Source organism: Epinephelus fuscoguttatus, linkage group LG16 (genome assembly GCF_011397635.1).
Source record: "Epinephelus fuscoguttatus linkage group LG16, E.fuscoguttatus.final_Chr_v1".
Lineage (NCBI taxonomy): Eukaryota > Metazoa > Chordata > Actinopteri > Perciformes > Serranidae > Epinephelus > Epinephelus fuscoguttatus.
The window spans coordinates 41,700,122-41,716,914 of NC_064767.1; the positions used below are offsets into that span (position 1 = coordinate 41,700,122).

At 42.1% G+C, this 16,793-nt stretch overlaps 1 protein-coding gene across 1 annotated transcript in view; it reads left to right on the plus strand.

Moving 5' to 3' along the window:
• zswim8 (zinc finger, SWIM-type containing 8) overlaps positions 1-16,793 on the plus strand; it is a 130,853-nt gene that overhangs the window by 64,751 nt on the left and 49,309 nt on the right. Inside the window, exons 4-14 of the mRNA XM_049601153.1 lie at positions 2,976-3,148; positions 3,738-3,845; positions 5,799-5,880; positions 6,083-6,203; positions 6,556-6,757; positions 8,441-8,616; positions 8,805-10,131; positions 10,600-10,731; positions 11,076-11,255; positions 14,502-14,685; positions 16,612-16,710. Coding sequence (XP_049457110.1) covers positions 2,976-3,148; positions 3,738-3,845; positions 5,799-5,880; positions 6,083-6,203; positions 6,556-6,757; positions 8,441-8,616; positions 8,805-10,131; positions 10,600-10,731; positions 11,076-11,255; positions 14,502-14,685; positions 16,612-16,710 — 2,784 coding nt within the window. The remainder of the gene's footprint in view (positions 1-2,975; positions 3,149-3,737; positions 3,846-5,798; positions 5,881-6,082; positions 6,204-6,555; positions 6,758-8,440; positions 8,617-8,804; positions 10,132-10,599; positions 10,732-11,075; positions 11,256-14,501; positions 14,686-16,611; positions 16,711-16,793) is intronic.

Genomic DNA, 16,793 nt, shown 5'->3' on the forward strand with positions numbered 1-16,793 from the left:
TAAATAAAATACAGTAAATCAATCAATCAATCAATCAATCAATTTTATTTATAAAGCCCAATATCACAAATCACAATTTGCCTCACAGGGCTTTACAGCATACGACATCCCTCTGTCCTTATGACCCTCGCAGCGGATAAGGAAAAACTCCCCAAATAAACCTCAGAAGAGCAACTGAGGAGGGATCCCTCTTCCAGACGTGCAATAGATGTCGTACAGAACAGATCAACATAATAAACACATGACACAATGAGAGAGAGAGAGAGAGAGAGAGAGAGAGAGAGAGATGCAGGACAGACGGTAATGACAGTAGCTTACAACAACATTAATGAAAGTAATAATGTTATAGTTATAGTTCTGGCTATTGTGGTACAATATGTTTAAAGTATATATTAATATCTGGCAGTATACATGTGTGACAATAATCATATGTGTATAATAACAGTAGAAGTATGATTAATGACTAATGATGGCAGCAGCAGCAGGAGGCATCTGGCAGGACCATGGCAGCAGCACAACCACACACGTCACGCTATCCAGGCACTGCTGCGATATGAGTTAATCTGAGAGACAGTGGAGCACAAAGGCTCTGGAGAAGAAGCCGAGTTAGTGACATCCAGAATGGCCGGGTTAGCAAGATGCAGTAATAGGATGCGAGAGAGAGAGAGAGAAGGAGAGAAGGTGCCCGGTGTATTATAGGGGGTCCTCCGGCAGACTAAGCCTAAGTCAGCCTAACTAGGGGCTGGTACAGGGCAAGCCTGAGCCAGCCCTAACTATAAGCCTTATCAAAGAGGAAAGTCTTAAGTCTAGTCTTGACCAGACACTGGTCCAGTGTCCAGTGTTTGGACAGGAGTGTTATGATCCATTTGTAGCACAACTAGCCACAACTTCAGCATCTCGCTGTCCGACAAAGGCAGCCTGTGAAAGTTGTACGGGGTGTTGCACGACATCCTGTTCTTGCGTTCCGGAAAAAGGCCCGTTTATTTGAGCACTCCAAAAACTCCGGTAACACTCCAGGGGGTAGCACGTAAAAGACTCCGTCCTCTGACTCTTCCAGCGTAACACACACTTCACACACACATACTCATTTCCAATACCAAGCGGGGACAACTTCCGCCTTTCTGCTCCAACACTGACTGACAGCTGACTCCACTCATTCACAGTCGCCACTGCCCCAGGGCCGCTACAATATGCTATCTACAGAGATAGCACTGGCGATCTGAACTGGTCAGTGGTGAAAAAAAGCACTTTTATACGGGACGCATTTGCCCCCATTACCGTTTTAGCTCACGGCTCAATACGGAACCAATTTTAGAACGAGTGGTACCCATGAATCATACGCACACATACACATGGGGAAATAGAGCCCAGGTTGAAAAATACCGAAGTTGTCCTTTAAATGTGGAGACGGTGTCTGCCTCCCGGACCGTAACGGGAAGATGATTCCACAGGAGAGGAGCCTGATAGCTGAAGGCTCTGGCTCCTGATCTACTTTTGGAGACTTTAGGGACCACGAGTAACCCTGCGTTCTCAGAGTGCAGTGTTCTGGTGGGATAATAAGGCACTATGAGCTCTCTAAGATATGACGGAGCTTGACCATTAAGAGCTTTATAAGTTAACAGTAGGATTTTAAATTCAATTCTGGATTTTACAGGGAGCCAGTGCAGAGAAGCTAAAACAGGAGAAATATAACCTCGTTTCTTAGTTCCTGTTAGTACACGTGCTGCTGTATTCTGAATTAGCTGGAGAGTTTTTAAGGACTTACTAGAGCTACCTGATAACAGAGAGTTACAGTAATCTAGCCTTGAGGTAACAAAAGCGTGGACCAATTTTTCTGCATCTTTTCAGGTCAGGAGAGGCCTAATTTTCGCAATATTACACAGATGAAAAAATGTAGTCCATTAGGTTTGTTTTAAATGAGAATTAAAAGACAAGTCTTGATCAAATGTTACTCCGAGGTTTCTTACGGTAGTGCTAGAGGCCTGAGCAATGGCATCTAGAGAAACTATGTCATCAGATAAAGAGTCTCTAAGTTGTTTGGGGCCAAGAACAATAATTTGAGTTTTGTCTGAATTTAACATCAGGAAATTGGTGCTCATCCAGGTTTTTATGTCTTTAAGGCAGTTATGGAGTTTAGTTAATTGATTACTTTCTTCTGGCTTCATCGATAAATACAACTGAGTATCATCCCCATAACAATGGAAATTTATAGAGTGATTTCTAATGATGTTACCTAAAGGAAGCATACATAGAGTAAATAGGATTGGTCCGAGCACAAAACCTTGCGGAACTCCAAAACAAACTTTAGTACGTAAGGATGGTTCATTATGAACGTTAACAAAAGCGATCAGATAAATAAGATTTAAACCAGCTTAGTGCAGAACCTTTTAGGCCAATTAAGTGATTCAGTCTCTGCAGTAGAATTTGATGGTCAGTAGTGTCTAATAAAACAAGTCCGGAGACGAGTCCTTTGTCTGAAGCAATCAGAAGGTCATTTGTAATTTTAACTAGTGCTGTCTCAGTGCTATGATGCACTCTAAATCCTGACTGAAATTCCTCAAATAAATTATTATCATGGAGAAAATCACACAGCTGGTCTGCGACTACTTTTTCAAGGATCTTTGACATAAAGGGAAGATTAGATATTGGTCTATAGTTGGCTAACACCTCTGGATCCAGGATGGGCTTTTTTAGTCGAGGTTTAATTACAGCTACCTTGTGGTACATAGCCTGTTAATAAGGATATATTGATCGTATCTAATATATGAGTGTTAACTAAAGGTAAGACCTCCTTAAGTAGCCTAGTTGGGATGGGGTCAAAGAGACACGTTGATGATTTAGATGAAGAAATCACTGCGGTCAATTCTTGAAGAAAGAGCTAAGAAAATGTTACTGTTTCTTTGCCCAACCCATTCCTCCTGTCTTCCATAACTCTGTGCTTGTCTGTTTCCCTGTGACTGTCTCTCTTATACCAGGCTTCCATCTCAGTGCTACGGTGGTGTCCAGTCAGGCCGGTCAGTCTAAAGGGGCCTACAATGTAGCGGTCATGTTTGATCGTTGCCGCATCACTTCCTGCAGCTGCACCTGTGGCGCTGGGGCCAAATGGTGTGCCCATGTGGTGGCACTCTGCCTCTTCAGGATCCACAATGTGAGTTTGTGTTTACAAAAGCAAAGTCTATGATCCAAGGTAACATTTTCATTAAACCCACTGATGTTATTTTATCAACAGAAAAACAAACAAAAGTATTCAGAGACCACAGGACATACCATCATCATAATCAGAGGAGAAGGAAGTGGGTCTGAGCCAAAATGATTAGTCTAGTATCAGTGTCATCAGTCTTAGTTATTTTTTTTTTTTAAAGTTATTTTGGACTTTTGGACACACAAGATAAGCCATTTAAAAACACATCCCTGTGGACTCTGGGAATTTATGATGGATATGATGTTTTTTTTTAAAATTAAATAATAATCAGTTGCCAGTAATTGAAAAAAAAAGTCAATATAACAATAAACAATATATCTAGTAGTACGTTGCAATCTAAGGGAGGGCAGTTTATAGGGAACCAAAGGCCTCTCTGGCAGACTTGAGCTTGAGATAAAATAAAAAATGCCTGGAAGTATTAAATGTATCTTTTTTTTTTTTTTTGAAAAATGTACACAGATGTGCTTACTTGTTTACTTGCTAAATAAGGTTATTGGGTGTTGGTATTCACTTTAGACTCTGTGTGTGTGTGTAGGCATCAGCAGTGTGCTTGAGAGCCCCAGTCTCTGAGTCTTTGTCCAGGCTGCAGAGGGACCAGCTTCAAAAGTTCGCCCAGTATCTCATCAGTGAGCTGCCTCAGCAGGTAATGTCTACTTATGTCCTGAACCACTTGTTAAAGTGTAAGTTTGGTAGTTTTCAACCTGGCCCCAGTTTTCCAATGTTTTTGTGTCTGAGTGACTAATGAGAGTAACAATTTATTAAATTGGCCTAGTATTGAGTGTAGCCAACATCAGAGAAACATGTTGCAATGTAAATAGGGATGTCCCAATCCAGCTTTTTCCACTTCCAATCCAATACCGATATTACAGCATTGAGTTTTGGCCGATACCGATCCGATACATATTCACTTATTTTGTTGTCAGTCATGTTAGAAAAGGTTTGATCAAGCGATAATGCTCTAACAAGAACAACTACTTAATCGGGTTAGTTAGAATGATCCACAACAGTTGGTATGAGAAACTGACCCGTTTATTGTTAACAGGGTAAAATAAACAAACTTTAAACTTGAACATTAACATTAAATAAAAAATATAGCTGCTTTGCTTTGGCTGCTTTGGCCCCTTAATAAACAGAAAATAAATCAACACAAGAAATCTTTAAAATGTCTAATATTGATATTAAAATAGCAGCAAGACTCCACACACTTGTGCTTTGGCCCCCTAATAAATAAAAACAAGATTAACACCACAAGACATTGTTGACATTTAACAAACAATGCAGCCTTTCCTTTTCAGTTATTTTAGTAGTGTCAGTGCCAGCCTGGTGCTGCTGTTTCCTGGGACCAACAGAGGGGACAAAAAAACCACACACAATATTGTACAACTGTTTAAACAAGCAATAGTCCATCCATGGCTCCAGTTTTACTAATTGTGCCCAAAACAATGCCATCAGTGCTCTTTACTTAAACAGTAAGAGTGTAAACCAAATAAAAATATCACTCTTAAAAAACCAGAGCAGAAAACAAAGAGTCAGTTATCTAAATTGATCGCTACTCTTCCTACCCTCCGTGTGTGTCTGCCGTGTACACCCATTAAAAGTGCCACTGTCAGGCTCAGATTATTATTTTAGTCTTACAACTTCCAGAAAGGATCTCTACGGAGACAGACTTTTTTTTTTTTTTTTTTTTTGGAAGGGTAAGACCTGGCCCCGAAATCGCAATTGCCAAACCCACTAGACTCCATTTAAATAAACAGTAATTTATAGATAGTATAGAACCAGCATAGTTTGACATCTAACTGGTGAATTTATGGTTTATATCAAGCAAACCATAGTTCATGATTGTTTTAACAGTGAAAAGAAGAACCAAGATAGTTTTTGTAGGTTTATTTAGTTTCTGTTATCTCTGAACAAAGTGTGTTTTACGATGATACAGTTACTGTTTATTTAAATGGCGTTTGGTAATAGCGGTTTCAGGGCTTTTTCTGGTTAAACAAAAAGGATCTTTTTTTTTTAAAGATATTTTTTGGGCAGTTTAGCCTTTAATTGATAGGACAGCTTAAGCGTGAAGGGGAGAGAGAGAGAGACGGAAGGACATGCAGCAAAGGGCCACAAGCTGGAGTCGAACCCGGGCCGCTGCGGCAACAGCCTTGTACATGGGGCGCCTGCTCTACCACTAAGCCACCAACGCCCCAACAACAACAAAAAGGATCTTACTCTTTAACACACAAGGTCACTCTGTGTAGGGATCCTTTCCATAAATTGTCAGAGACTAAGTATAATAATCTGAGCATGTCAGTGTCAAAACAAGCACTTTTAGCAGATGTACTGTAAATTGACAGTGCAGACATGTCCTGAATAGTTGTATTGCAGCCTGTTTTTCACTAAACACTGGACCAGTTTCAAAAATTCTTGTTCCCATTAGTCATTCAGACTTAGAAACATTGGAAAATAGGGTCCAGGTTGAAATACACCAAACTTACCCTTTAACTTGATTAACCAAACTATTGAACAAAATGAAAGTAAAATATTTCCATGCTGTATGCTGTATATCTGACAAAGCAAGTTTGTTATTCATTCATTTGTTTTGCATCGCCAGATCCTACCCACAGCTCAACGTCTGCTGGATGAGCTACTGTCCTCTCAGTCCACTGCCATTAACACCGTGTGTGGAGCTCCAGGTACAGTTGAAGTAATCACAATATACAGCAAGACCGAAAGCTTGAGCTGTCATGATGTGCAATGTCTGATATTATCACCAAAGGAAAGCTTACAGTCTTTTAATTTAGACTTTCCTCTGGAAATAAGGGAGTGACAGCTCAAACTATTACTATATGATCTGTGTGTCTGTGTCTGTGTCTGTGTGTCTCTGTGTGTGTGTAGACCCGACAGCAGGCCCTTCGGCATCTGACCAAAGCACCTGGTATTTAGATGAGTCTACCCTCAGCGACAACATCAAAAAGACTCTGCACAAGTTCTGTGGGCCCTCACCTGTCGTCTTTAGGTACACATTACCTGTCTCACATAATGGTCCTTAACACATTTCTGAAAGGCTTTAGCAGGAATATTTTTACATTTTAGGGCTATGTTTAAACACCTCACTGCCCCCTTTAAACATGTGTTGTCTAAAAGCTACTAAAGATACAAAACAAAGCTATATCCTCCTACTGGCTGACATATTTCCTGATTTTGATCAGCACAGGGAGTGTAGTTGATGCTTTCTTTATTTCTACTCTGTTTAACTTCACTCCCTCTTTCTTCCTGATTGATGCATTGTAGTGTTACTTGACTAAAATTAGTGCTCTGTGTGTGTGTGTGTGTGTGTGTGTGTGTGTGTGTGTGTGTGTTATCCACAGTGATGTAAACTCCATGTACCTTTCGTCCACGGAGCCACCAGCCGCTGCTGAGTGGGCGTGCCTGCTGCGACCTCTGAGGGGCCGAGAGCCAGAAGGCATCTGGAACCTCCTGTCCATCGTCAGGGAGATGTTCAAGAGACGAGACAGCAATGCAGCCCCACTGCTTGAAATTCTCACTGAGCAGTGCCTCACCTATGAACAGGTACTTTCTTATATGACATCAGCTTTAGCTGCCGAATGTAAACCACTGCAAAGATTAAAAACTACAGACATAAGCATGTTGAAGTTAAAGTAAGAGTTGAAAAGTTAAAACTGTTCTTGTATACCCGGATACCCATGCACCCGGACCTCTGCTGCTGGATAGGCAGGGATTTCCGGGCAAAGTCAAACAATGTTCATCTGCGCACACTGTGATGACACACAGCAGGTTGAATATCAGCAGAGTTTCCCTGTTTCCCTTCACTGGTTTCTGTAGAGCAGGGGTAGGTCTTTTTCAGTGTTAAAATCATTAAAAAGCAAAAGCAACATGTGTATACATTCAGTGGGCTAGACCTTCAGTAGCTAGCTTGCTAACTTTTCAGGGTTTGATTTTGATTTGATTTTGGGAAGAAACGTATATCTTTTTCCAACCTCTCCAGGTAATGAGTATAATTATTACATGTGCCCCAGGCACAACATTCAGCTTTAAATCCACAAAACCAGCCTGAAAATGAAGGAAATCTGAAACGATTGCATTAGTCAATGGAGCACAGCTGTGTTGTTGTGAGATCCTGGTCTGAGCTGGCCTGATACTACGTTATGATTGGCCAGTCTGCGTCCATGGGCTGGACTTAGCAAAGTGTCAGTTACATCAAGAGTATAAAGAACTGAAATTTGCACAGCTTTTATATATGCTAGGGCAGGTCTGGATCTGGACTGAGTTGCAAATCAGTGCAGGGTGGACCATTGCCGGCCCGTGGCATAGGCAGTATAGGCGAATGCTAAGGGAGCCGTCATCCGTGGGGGGCGCCACAAATGGGGGACAAAAACAAAATCAAAATGTTTATCTTCTATTTTTTACCAGTAATATTACTGCTACTATTTTTGAAATATTACATAAGGTCACAACAACATAACTATGTAGCAAAGCTTACTAAATAAGACATAGGCCTTTTTTTCTGGGTTCCTGATGCCCCCCGGCCCCCATCTCGTTACACTTAACCTGCTCTCTGGGGGGATGGGCAAGTTATCTGAAGTCACATGAACCCCAAAATATGCTGTATCATTATCATGTCAAAATGATAAAAGCTCTCTGGTGCCCACTCAAGTACCACTACACTACTGAGAGGAGTGGATGTGGAGAGAAAGTACATGAAAAATGAACAATTCCATGTTGAAATCAACAGGAACTAGTAAGTAACTGGTCTCTAAGCCTCTAAGTAACTGGTGGCCAAAACAAACAGCTCAGGGTGGTTTCATTAATTTACAGTGTAAAGCTCTATTCAGTAAAAGAGAGTGTTGGGCAAAGGTAAATTACAATGTTCTCATGATATGTTCAGTGTAATCTTGTAAAATGTAGCTTTTGGTGAGAAACTTGAATTAATGCAGCTGTTTGAAGGAGAAATTTGCTCACCTAGGGCACCACATGTGCTAGAATCGCCACTGAGGTGGCCCATATTACTTATTAAGTTAACATTACACTACAGTTAGCTGAGGATGCTTGTTTTTGTTGCTTTATTGATAACTTAATGAATTTTATTTATGCTGGAGCATTGTGCTGGCAATGTTCCAGACCTCTGACATTAGATGTAGAATTCATATATGGACCTTGAATAAATAGGGACTTGTTATCTACAGTTAATTCTTGACACCTTTCACTGAATTGTCTGACTGTGTGTGTGTTCAGATCATCAGCTGGTGGTACAGTGTACGGACCTCAGCGTCCCACAGCAGTGCCAGCGGCCACACCGGGCGCAGCAACGGCCAGTCAGAGGTGGCGGCTCATGCCTGTGCCAGCATGTGCGATGAAATGGTGGTGCTATGGAGGCTGGCAGTGCTCGACCCCACTATGAGCCCCTGCAGGTCAGACTGCTGACACCAGGCCAACACTGCTTATAGACTTCTTCAACTGTCACAGAATTTGGTCATGAATGGGAAAGTAATGTGATATCAGGCATTTACTACATAATGGTTGCATTGAAGATATGTTTAAGGTAGGAGTAAATATGAAGTAGGGACTGCAAATAAAGACTGTGTACAATCTCTTCCAGGCGTCTGGAACTGGCAGGACAGCTCAAGCAGTGGCACCTCAAAGTTATAGAGATAGTGAAGCGGGGACAGCATCGCAAGTCCCTGGATAAACTGTTCCAGGGCTTCAAGCCTGCTGTTGAGTCCTGCTATTTCAACTGGGAAGTGGCCTACCCATTGGATGGCATCACCTACTGCAGTGCTGATAAGAAGAGTGCCACATTCTGCTGGTCCAGGGCAGTGCAGCACCAGAGAGGAGTCAAAGCTGCTACAGGAGTGGGTGGGGAACCTCCTGAAGCAGGGGGAGCAGGTAGAGCTGAAGGAGGAGCTGGGGGAGATTATAAAGGAAGAGGAAGTGGTCACTCGTCTCAACAGGAGGTGGCAGTGCGACCCAAGGAGACCATACTGACCAAGAGAAAGGGTCTGTCAGTGAGCGGAGGGGGAGGGATGCTGGTTCGTCTGGCCGGGAGTGTTTCATTGTCCTTGGAAGATGGAGGAGGGAAGTGCATGTATAAAGGGCCAGGCTCCTCCTCTGGAGGGAAGCTGAAACTGACACAGGGAGGTGGGAAGGGGGCACCTGTGGGAGGCCCTGGAGCAAGTGGGTTAGGAGGGGGTAAGCATAATAGTGCCAAGCGAAGAACCAGCAGTGAGGACAGCTCCCTGGAGCCGGATCTGGCAGAGCTCAGTCTGGATGATGGTTGCAGTCTGGCTCTGGGGGCTGAGGCCTCCAATACATTTGAGTTTCTCCCCCCGCCACCAGAGATGCTGCCCTCCCCAAGCCCACTGCTCCGAGACTCACGCAAATACAGCAACAGCAGCGGGGGTAGCAAGATGTTTGAAACGAAGCGTGTCAGCCATGCCTCAGCTGCACTTCCTGCTGCAGAGCCTGCTCCACCTTGCTTCCCTTCCAAAGAGACAGTGTTGGTTGTTATGGACATGCCCAGCACTGCAGAGAAGGAAGCAGCAGAGCTGGAGGTAGAGCCTGTCCAGAACAAAGATGAAGATGTAGACTCGGCTGGCAGCAACCAGCCTTCCACCTCAACGGCTACAGCAAGATCAGGCACCACTCAAACATCTGCAAAGCTACCGCGGGGCCATAGAGAAGGGGTGTTTGCTGGAGCAGCAGCAGGGAGTGGGGCAGCAGCTGCAGGTGGACTAACTAACCAAGGAGCAGAGGCAGCAGGTGGAGTTGCAGAAGGAGAAGTTGTGGGTGAGGACGACTATCAGGCATACTACCTGAGTGCTGCCTCAGAGGAGGGAGCAGACAGACAGCTGACTGACAACCACCAGGAGGAGGAGCCAGACATTTTTGCAGGGATGAAACCGCTGGAGCAGGAGGGACGCATGGAGGTAAGGAAGACCAAGTGTTCTCCAGTGGGCATGAGTCTTTGGTACAGACGGACAGTGTCACTACTGTCATTTGACTGGTGCAATATCTGTGTGGGTGGGCACTTAGGCCAACGTTAGCTGTCATGGAAATGCAAATTCTGACAGCCAGGTCATGTGTCTGCATGCCAAACTGCAGGCCTGCATTCACTGTAGCCACTACAATTCAGTGCAGAGCTTTCTTGGGTCACACACCCACACACTGCCATTGAGAACATTTATTACTTCTTCCAAATATGTGACTTAGATAACTGAATTAAATTCAGTGCTGACTACTGACTACATATTGTTTACCCTTAGCTGTGTTACCAAAGCTGGAGATTCGAAGAATTGCCAAAATTACACAAAATAAAGTATGTTTTTAAAAAAAAAAAAAAAAAAAAAAAAAGGCATGATTTTTCTGTGTGCATGCATGCGTGCATGCGTGTACAGGTGCTGTTTGCGTGTGCTGAGGCCCTCCATGCTCATGGCTACAGTAACGAGGCGTGCCGGCTGGCCGTGGAGCTGGCCAGAGACTTATTAGCCAACCCTCCAGACCTGAAAGTGGAGCAGCCACCGACTAAGGTAGATACAGTCACAAGTCCCAGCACCCCGCAACACACTCTCCACTACTTCCCTTCTCTCCTTCTGTTGTACAGTTTCAATTTGCCAAAGACATCAGTCAGCATTTTGAATGGTGTAGTGGGATAATGAGCTGTTCTTCATGAACAAAAGCCACCACATTTTTCTGATAACTGTTTTATATTCATTGGCATTGTTACTGTGCTAATTTTGTATTGTGCCAGTTTGTAAATGAACAACAAATATTAAATATTCACAAAAATGAAGAAATTCAAACTGTGAATCTACTTTTCAGAAATAAAGTTTTGTTTAATTTTCTGACATCATTGTTATTTTCCCTGATTTAGGGTAAGAAGAGCAAGGTGTCAACGAGCCGTCAGACACAGGTAGCCACCAATACGCTGTCAAAAGCCGCCTTTCTCCTCACTGTTCTCAGTGAACGACTGGAGCTCCACAACCTGGCCTTCAGCACTGGCATGTTCTCCCTGGAACTCCAAAGACCACCGGCATCTACCAAAGCTCTGGAGGTCTTTCACTTTTACATAAATACACACACATACTCTGGATGCTTGAAAAATCCTAAAAATAGAATAAAATTCATTATCCGTGTCAGGAGTAAGCCATCACAGCCCCGTTTCCACCAAGCAGTACGGTACGGTTCAGTTCTGTACGGTACGCATCTTTTCCATTTCCTCAGTGAAAAGTTGTGCATGGTACCAATGGAACTGTTGCATACTGTCCCAATTTTTGGTCACCCCTCTGTTGGGGTACCTAGCACACAGACTTGGTACTAAAAGGTGGAGCTAGAAATATTGCAGCCCATTGATTATTCAATAGCGGATGGTCACTCTTGCTCAGGGCTGAGTTGTGGCTTGTGTTGAAGTATGTAACCACTGCTCATACCGTGGCAAGTTTTACATACATTAGTAAACTCTTAACTATAAAATGAAAGGATGTTTTGCTGTGTCTTGCAACACCTGTAGTCTGAGATAATATAATTTTATTCACTGGGCTAACTGCCGGCAACTTTTTTTTTTTTATTTTTTTTTTATTTTATTGTGCAATATGACATTACAGTGACATTACAGGGCAGACAAACCAGGTGTGAACAACAAACAACAACAACAACATTTGTGGTTTTGTGTGTGCGTGTGTGTGTGTGTGTGTGATTTGAGAGTAAGAAAATGGTATTATATATATATATATATATATATATATAAAATGTAATAATAATAATAATAATAATAAATATTATAATTGTCAGACAGGCAAATGGAATAATAATGATAGAAATGAGTAAACAGAAGGGAGCAAACAAACAAACAAACAAAAATATAAATAAATAAATAAATAAATAAACAAATAAATAAGAAAATGAAAAGAAAGTAGAAGCAAAAAAGCAAAACACAAATACCACAATGCAAATTTTTGCAATAATAATAGTAAGAATAATATCAATAATAATAATATTCAATATTAATAAAGATGATGAGTAACTAATAATAATATGGAGGGAGGGTGGAGAAGGAGGGGAGGTCTTTAAATTTATGGGGTGCCTCAGGTCCCTGCCCACCCACAGGCCAGGGGGTGATGTCCTTGCTGCGGTATAACTGTCCGTTTATGTAAAGTTTGTCCACTGAGATGACTGCTTTCTTTCCTTCTGAGATCATTTGTTTGCGGATGGGGAAGAGTTTTTTGCACCTGTCCATGATTTCTTTCGGGTGTTGATCGTTTAGTCCATAGTCCGTACCTTTAAGCTGTTGTCCTTGATGTTTGACCAATTCTTTCTGTTTAAAGTGTTCGAATTTGGCGACAATCGGGTGGGGTCTGTTGTTAGTGGTGTTTTTCTGTCCTAAACGGTGAACACGGTGAAATGTGATGTTGACTAAGTGTCAAAGTATGGGCTAGTTTTATTTCTAAAGATTAGACAATTAGACTGAATAGTACACACATATAATTTAAGTTTATTTCATGCACATAAAGGTCTGCAGAATATATTATTTATGTTTTCTATGATTTTTATATGTGGTTTCACAACTATGGAGATGGAAACTGATAGTCTGCCTTGTAAGCTTGTTTGAGCTGGGCAGCTATTAAGTTAAGATACTATATTGATATCAGAATACAGAGCGTCCATCTGAGGAGATTCTTCTTCACCCTTCTTGTCTGGAGGTTTGTGGTTGTGGTTGCAGTTGTGCCAATCTAAGTGTATCCTGGTAAACTGATAATCACAAAAAAATAATAAGGTACAGTTAAACATGAGGTTTCTTGTAGGTTTAATCTTGGGGTTAAGGCAAAGATTGCGTTAATACACAACTTTTTAGGTTACTGTTTTGCTGGCTTATCCAAAAAGTGATGAGATGGCCCCGTGTGAGCCATCAGGAATGCGCATCAGGCACCAACACTCGCAGCCGGGGTATGTAAGGCACGTTCCCCGGGTTACAGACTAAATTTTGAAGGAGTTCCTGCTCTTGTAGGCCAAATTTTAACTTCAGAAAATGACACCCATAGAAAAGTTAAGTCTCATTTCGAACCAGACCATCTGCAGATGAATTTGCCTGTAAAAATCAGATTTTTTTCTCTCTTATCTTGGTCAGAGTTCTCTCAAGCGTTCGTAAAATGTTCTCTTCCCTAAAGCCTCCTACAGACTGTAAGATTTTAGCAATCTTTTAAGTTTAGTGCAAGCTACACTGTGCAACACTGATCTAATAAACTTGGGTATGCAGACTGCACTGACACTGTACGATGACAGCTCCTACTGAATCGCAGGCTACGGCCTACAATGCAGTAGCTTCCCATACTGAGTGTGCAAGGATGCTGCACGGGTTATTACTTCTCCAACTGTGAAGCATAGAGGGTCACTTTTATAAATAACCTAACCTAGTGGGCACTATATTCTGCGGTGTGTCTGTGTGTGTTTTTGCTAGCTGCTAGGTTGCTCACCTGGCAGCTGCAACTCCACAGCTGTTTCCTTCCATGTTTCATCCTTATTTACGTGATCATGGCAAGGCTTCTGCTGCCACAACTCCACTGCTTTAGAGCCATGACCAAATATCGCCATGTCTCTTTTATGTTGGTCCTCTTTTGTCTGGGACAGCCCAAAATCACACAGTGTACAACAGGCTTAAGAGAAGAGCAAAGATAAGAAAACATTGGTGAATCCCAGAAATCAGTGGGTAAAATAACTTAAGGACAAATTGGATAAGAACAAAACTAAGAGAAAATTTGTCAGTTAATTGGCTGCTTGCTGTTGTCTGTCTGGTGGTAGGATGCTAGCACTTTTTAAATGATTATGGATGAGGTGTGTTTGGATGGAATGGTGACGTGGACATGCCATGGGAATTTCAAAGTATTTTAAAGATCATGATATGTATTGACATTTTCACTTTGCATTGATGATATTGGTCTTGATTAGTGAATAGATAATTTGATCCAGATTTATGTATTGTCACATCCCTAGTAATTAAAAACTGTGTATTTCTATTTTATCCACTACAAGCATGTTAGCCTCAGAGGAGAGCCGATGCAGGACTTTGCTTTGACTACTTGAATTGATAGTGTTGTTTCAATAAAGACTGAGCATCTCCACAAGTCACTCTGAACAGGAGTGTCTCTAAAATGCTAAAAATGTCGATAAACACAGGGTTTTAATTTGGGGGTTGCTTTCTTGTTCCCATATGTCTAATGTATATGGTGTATCCAAAACTGCATAAATAATGTGGAGGAATGAACATGTACCACACACAGTGACTGTGTGAGTGTGTGTTGACCAGGTGAAGCTGGCCTACCAGGAGTCAGAAGTGGTGGCTCTGTTGAAGAAGATTCCTCTGGGCCTGGTGGAGATGTCGGCTATCAGAGAGAGAGCTGAGCAGCTCAGAGATGGAAACTTCTGTGATTATAGACCTGTGCTGCCCCTCATGTTGGCCAGTTTTATCTTTGATGTACTGTGTACGCCAGGTAAGCACCAATTGTTATTTGATCACTGGATTTCATTTAGTACAAGATGTTAAACTATGTTAAACAATGCTAAGGCTCTGACGTGCAAGTCCCCCACCAGAATGAAGCTGATGATGTTGCATTGGGCACCCCTGGTCAAAATTTCATTTACTGTTTCATTTACTACTTACTTTTATCAGTTAAGTAAGTAGAGGATGACCTGATTTACAAAAGGAGAAACAGTTATGCATGATTATTGTTCTTATTTCAATGTTTTACAGTTTCAAAATAACAAAAAAGGAAAAGGGCCTAAAGCAAAGTTTCGGCACCCTGCATGGTCAGTACCACTATCACACCCTCTGAACACTTTATTTAACCAGCTAAGAGTCTTTCAGTTCTTTTATGGGGGATTTTCACCCATTCTTCCTGCAAAAGGATTCTGGCGCTGTGAGATTCTTGGGCCGTCTTGCATGCACTGCTCTTTTGATTGAGAGCTGAGAGCTCAAATGTCATGGGGTGCCCAAAGTTTTTCATGGTGCTCCTTTCCTTTTTTTCACTCAGAAATTATACAAAACAAAAATGAATACAGTAATCTTGGTTAAAATGTTGAAAAAATGTTTAATTTTTAACTTAAAGGGAAATTTCGGTTTATTTCAACCTGTTTCCTATCGTCCTAAATTTGTTTCAAGTGACTAGTGACATAAAAATAATAGTTAGCATGTTAGCCATTAGCCTAGATACAGCCGGGGTGCATAGTAGCGTCAGACCTGTTAAAACGTAAATCAACGGGCATACGGGCATTTTTCCCACAAAGACCGCCTCATATCGTTAGGATAAATGTCAGAGAACATATAGAAAATGACATGTAAGGGTGTTGTCTTACCTTACTGGTGTGGTGCCATGTTTGTTTACCATCTAGCTCTGCTTTCCAAAGTGCGGCCGAAATATCACAAGAACAAGCAGCAATCGCATACTGTGCCTGAAATCTCGCAAGAACAAGCAGCAACAGCTGGAAGGCAGAACCGGACAGTAGCCTGAAAAGTTCGTTCATTTGTTTTATGAAAGATTTATAGAATAATGGCTGACTTTTTGCCAGACTTCGACTATGTGGAGGAGGAATTTGATTTTGCAGAGTTTGATGGCCGCCCTTTTTTATTTGAGCCAGAATACACTGACGAAGAGCTTCGTGAAATTGAAGAATGGAGAAGGAGAGAGAGAGAGGCGCAACAGGTAGAGGACGAGAGAGGAGGAATGGCTGCTGCAAGGCTGCGTAGCTCTGGAGATTGGTGGTGTACCTGTGAATGCTGTGCCCCAGTGCCCACAGAAGAGGAATGCCTCTGTTGCAAGGAATCGGACCGGTTGCAGCCTTATTTTCAAGGTCTGGATGTGACCGAGGACGAGACACCTCCACCTGGAGTAGTATCCAGCTGGGCTTTATCTAGAGCTTGCGAGATATATTTCGGCCGCACTTTGGAAAGCAGAGCTAAATGATAAACAAACATGGCACCACACCGGTAAGGTAAGACATCACGTTTACATGTCATTTTCTATATGCTCTCTGACATTTATCCTAACGATATGAGGCGGTCTTTGTGGAAAAAAGCTTGTTTAGTGGACTAACTTTGCACTTGAAGTATGCCCGTTCACTTACGTTTTAACAGGTCTGATGCTACTATGCGCCCCGGCTGTATCTAGGCTAACGGCTAAAATGCTAACTATTATTTTTATGTCACTAGTAGAAACAAATTTAGGACGATAGGAGACAGGTTGAAATAAACCGAAATTTCCCTTTTAATGTTTCTTAGAGATCCATTCATCTTCTACTTATTTCACAATTTACAGAAAAGAAATTCTGACCAGGGGTGCCCAAACTTTTGCATGCCACTGTGTGCGTCAGCCAATGGGGACTTAACATCACTTTAACTTTTCTACATATTGTTTGTGCAGTTGTGTCCCCAACAGGTTCCCGTCCACCAAGCCGCAACCGTAACAATGAGATGCCTGGTGATGAGGAGCTGGGCTTCGAGGCTGCTGTCGCTGCACTTGGTAAATTTATTTTTGTCCTGTTCCTTAATTTCTGGGCGGATTAGATTCTATCTCTTTTTCTCTCCTCACCACTTCTCTCACAT